This window comes from Triticum aestivum, chromosome 7A, assembly GCF_018294505.1.
Source record: "Triticum aestivum cultivar Chinese Spring chromosome 7A, IWGSC CS RefSeq v2.1, whole genome shotgun sequence".
NCBI lineage: Eukaryota > Viridiplantae > Streptophyta > Magnoliopsida > Poales > Poaceae > Triticum > Triticum aestivum.
This window is the reverse complement of record NC_057812.1, coordinates 612,980,094-612,984,214: the sequence shown is the minus strand read 5'-3', so window position 1 is coordinate 612,984,214 and position 4,121 is coordinate 612,980,094. Positions and strand designations below refer to the sequence as shown.

Here is a 4,121-nt window from a genome sequence, read left to right as displayed (position 1 = left end):
CCAGATCGCAAGTTCGCCACCCTGTTCTTTTCCGCCCCAGATTCCCTCCGCCTCTTTGGTGCGGCCCTTTCGCCTGGTAGCCACCGCCGCCGCCCCAGATCGCAAGTTCGCCACCCTGTTCTTTTCCGCCCCAGATTCCTTTGCAGGTATGAACCAAACAAAACAAGGATGTCTTCATTACGTCCCAGTTACCAGCGTGATCTAATTCCTTTACCATTAACATTACCACTCTCTGATCCAAACACCTCATATAAGAACTAGACATCAGTAATTTTGTTAGATTGACTACAAATTATAGAGCAGTTCTTGTTTTGTTAGATGTATATTGATTGGTAGTACATAGAAACTTCCACACAAATCCACTTATACAAATGCAAAATTGCGCAATGCAAAAATCAATCCAAATGATAACACCCACACGTGTGGCATTTATCAACATGCCCGCACGCACTCGATGCCGTTTGATTTATTTGCATGAATTTTGAAGTAGTTGCCATATGGATGGAGAGCCACATAAACACCCAACGTCGTGTGGGCTTTATCATTTAGTGCCACACGTGTGGGCGCTCCTCACCCGAACGGACACAGGAGGACTCGCCCGAACGTGTGGGCGAAACTGCTCTTCGCTCATACGGTGATAGATGGCAACTACATGTGTGCATATGTGGCAACTAGTTAATCACACACACCAAGTATGGTTGACCATACATGACAACTACGGTTTAACAGCACACGACAACTACAGGTGTGCATATGGGGCAACTAGTTAATCACACACGGCAACTATGATTGATCATACATGGCAACTATGATTTGACCACATGTGACAACTCCAATTAGTTACATATGGCAACTATATTTAATGATACATGGCAGACATGACAACTACAGTTAATTACACATGGCAACTAAAGTTGATTACACATGCATTCGCACTCACGGTGTGTGGGTGAACAATTGCCACATAGGGTCCTGTGGGCCGTGTGACTTGATAAAAACCGTTTAAACTTTGAATCATGCATTTGACTTGATAAAAAATGCAGGCCTTCTTTTCAGACACGAAGGAAAGCGAGTAGTAGCTATAGTGGGATGTACAATGCCTCTTTCCCAAGAATGAGGAACACCACGGCGGGAGTGCTCGCTCCGATGGCGATCACAACGTACGCAGGCCACCTTGCCGTGGGCGCAACGGTGATGTAAACAGCGGTCATGAGCGAGACGACCATGGCGAGGCAGGCAACGATGGTGAGCCTGTGGCCCCACATGAGCTGGTCGAGCTTGAACTTGACGGGGTCCCGCCATGCCCAGATGAAACAGAAGACGACGACGACGGAGCTGCACATGGCGACGGTGTTGGAGATGACGAAGATCTTGAACGCCGCCGTGTGCCCGTGGATGGCCGTGCCCTCGGTCTGGCTGTAACCCCCCGGCATGGTGAAGGTGGCGGCGAAGCTGACGGTGGCGATGAGCGTGGCCACCAGCGTGTAGGTCTCGACGCTGTGCTTGAAGTACTCGTCGTGGCCAGCCCTCCGGCCGCGCAGCGACTGGTAAGTAGCGATTGGAGGTAGCTGCTGCTTCTGGCACCTGCAGGCCTCGTGCTTCTTGAGCTTCTTCCACAGGTACATCTCGTAGGTGTCCATCTCCTCGCTGGCGCCGCGCTTCTCGATGAGGCTGCGCGCGGACTGGCCGTCCCGGTTGAGGACGCAGGGGTTGACGCGGCAGTCCTTGATGAGGAGCAGCGCCGACTGGACGCGCGACAGGGCGGCGGCGAGGTGCAGCGGCGTGTTGCCGCCATGGTCGACGCGGTTGACGATCTCCTCGGGGCGGACGTGCTTAAGCAAGCGCTTGAGGGCGTCCACCTTGCCGCTGGTGACGGCGACGTGGAAGGCGTTCCTGCCCTTGCTGTCCACCATCTCCGCCGCGTCGGGGCAGTGCTTAAGCAGCTCCACCATGGCCTCCGTCGACCCGTAGTTGGCGGCCATGTGCAACGGCGACTGTAGGTCGCGGTTGCGCCTGTAGGCCAGCTCCACCTTCCGGTTCAGCAGCAGCTTCACCACGCGGGCGCTGTTCTTTTGAGCCGCGTAGTGCAGCGCGTTGTTCTCGCTCGAGTCCGTCAGCGCGATCTGATCCTCCGGCGTCGCCACGAGCAATATCTCCACCACACCTGCTTGCCTTGCCACGTTAAAGTTACACGATACAGGACAGGATCAACGAAACAGAAAGGTGTAACAACTCCGGGGTGTCTAGGCACCTGTATGAACAATAAATTCCAAAAAAAGAAAAAAAATCTGAAACTTTGTAAAATCAAAAGATGACCGAACTTTGTAGGTTCTTGCAAGTTTTCATGTCAAAATATCATGTAGAGAAGGGTGTACAAACGAGTTTTCAGATTTCAGTGCTAAAAGTGCTCAAGACTTCAAACATTGAAATCTTTTTCGTGTGTACAGCTCCTTGAAAGATTTTTTAGCATGAAAACTTGCAAGCACCTACAAAATTTGATCATCTTTGATGTTGCAAAGTTTTAGATTTTTATTTTTTTTTATTTTCCCGTTCATAGAGGGTGCCTGGAAACCCGGGAGCTGAAAAACCACCCTCTCGACGAAAATAAGGCGATACTTACGGCTGTGGCCGCCGAGGACGGCCTGGTGGAGGGCGGTGCCGCTGACGGAGTCGGAGGGGAAAAACCTCTCGCGGACCCAGGGATGGCTGACGATCTTGCTCACGACGTCGGCGAGGCCCTCCCGGGCGGCGATATGCAGCGGCGACTGCTTTTTCGCGTCGAGCGCGTGGCCGCAGCTGGGCTCGGCGTCCAGCAGCTTGAGCGCCACGGCGCTCCAGCCGTGCTGCACGGCCTGGTGCAGCGGGGTGTCGCCGGCCTTGTTGGCTATCAACAGAGGCCCCAGCGCCTCCGTGCTTCCAGTTCCAGGGGAGGTCGGGGAAGGTTTTCCGGTGTGTCCATCAACATGTTTTCGGTGCGCGGCGGCGGGGGAGTGCTGCGGTTGCTCCGAAGGCAATACTCTGGCGTGCGTGATGAGCAGCTCCACCATGTCCACCTTACCCGACCTGGCCGCCAGGTGCAGCGGCGTGTCGCCGTCGGCGTTCTTGGTGACGAGCAGCTTGTGGTCCACGCCCAGGGCCTCCTCGGCGAAGCCGGCATGGCCGAGCTCCGCGGCGATGTGCAGCGCGGTGTTCTCCTGGGGCGTCTTGGAACCAAGGATGTCGGGGCGCTCGGCCGCCAGCATCCTCAGGCTCGCCACGCTCCCCTTCACCGCCGCCGCGTGCAACGCTGGGTCCATCCTACTTACGTACTGTACCAACTAGAGTAGCTTCTACGTACTCTTAACCCTCCTCTTCTGTGCTACCTAGCTCGATCGTGGAGAACACCGCGCCTGACTTGATTGGTCATGCGTATGAACAAATTGTGACGGACACCGGCTGGATTCCTTGCTTCCCCCTTGAACTTGGAACTGATTTTTGAACCGGTGCTGCGGTTACGTGCACTTGGCGGGGTGCTTTGCTTGCCAACCAACTTTGGTATATGCCTCACGCTGTCACCTCACTTTAGCCAATCCAACGCTCGATCCGGTTAGAGTTAACTAGCTACTATATATATAGCAATTCAAATTATATTTACAACTACTCCCTCCGTCCCATAATATAGACATCCTACATTACGGGACGGAGGGAGTAGCAGTTAGACAAACTACAGGGCTATCGCTGGTGGCGCTTGAGCACCATTTCCTTCTTAAAGACGTTGTTATTGGAGAACCTTTCATATTGTCTTTGTGATGTTATACGATATATAGCCGATGCAAAAAAAAAAATCGATACGGAGGCAAAAGTTTTGCCTCATCCATTAATTAAGCAGAAGAGAGTTGCCCGGTTAATTAGTGGAAAACTGGGCAAAAACCAATACATCAAGGGCCAAGCCCACACTCGCCGACAACATGCCGAAATACAACAAGCCGGCCATCCACCACTGCAAGAAAGAAGAATCCGTGACTACTATGAGAGGAGCAGTCACGGGACTCTCCGGCAGAAATGAACGACATGCACACCACATGACCTGCGCTCAAATGCATAAACATGCCAATGGCCAACATCGAAGGCAACCTCGTCGC

General features: G+C 53.1%; 1 protein-coding gene across 1 annotated transcript; it reads right to left on the bottom strand.

The window, feature by feature from the left end:
* Window positions 1-852: 852 nt before the first annotated feature.
* On the bottom strand, window positions 853-3,409 carry LOC123152678 (ankyrin repeat-containing protein At5g02620-like). The gene is made up of 2 exons (XM_044572172.1): window positions 2,621-3,409; window positions 853-2,164 (listed from the first exon to the last, which is right to left on the bottom strand). The coding sequence occupies exons 1-2, from the start codon at window positions 3,294-3,296 to the stop codon at window positions 1,080-1,082; spliced, it is 1,761 nt and encodes a 586-aa protein (XP_044428107.1). The 5' UTR covers window positions 3,297-3,409; the 3' UTR covers window positions 853-1,079.
* Between the last annotated feature and the right edge of the window lie 712 nt (window positions 3,410-4,121).

Bases quoted from the DNA above. Each gene is read 5' to 3' on its own strand.
- LOC123152678 (XM_044572172.1), bottom strand. From the start codon at position 3,296: ATGGACCCAGCGTTGCACGCGGCGGCGGTGAAGGGGAGCGTGGCGAGC. The intron at 2,165-2,620 runs GTAAGTATCGCC...CAAGGCAAGCAG, and splicing joins CGTCCTCGGCGGCCACAGCC to GTGTGGTGGAGATATTGCTC.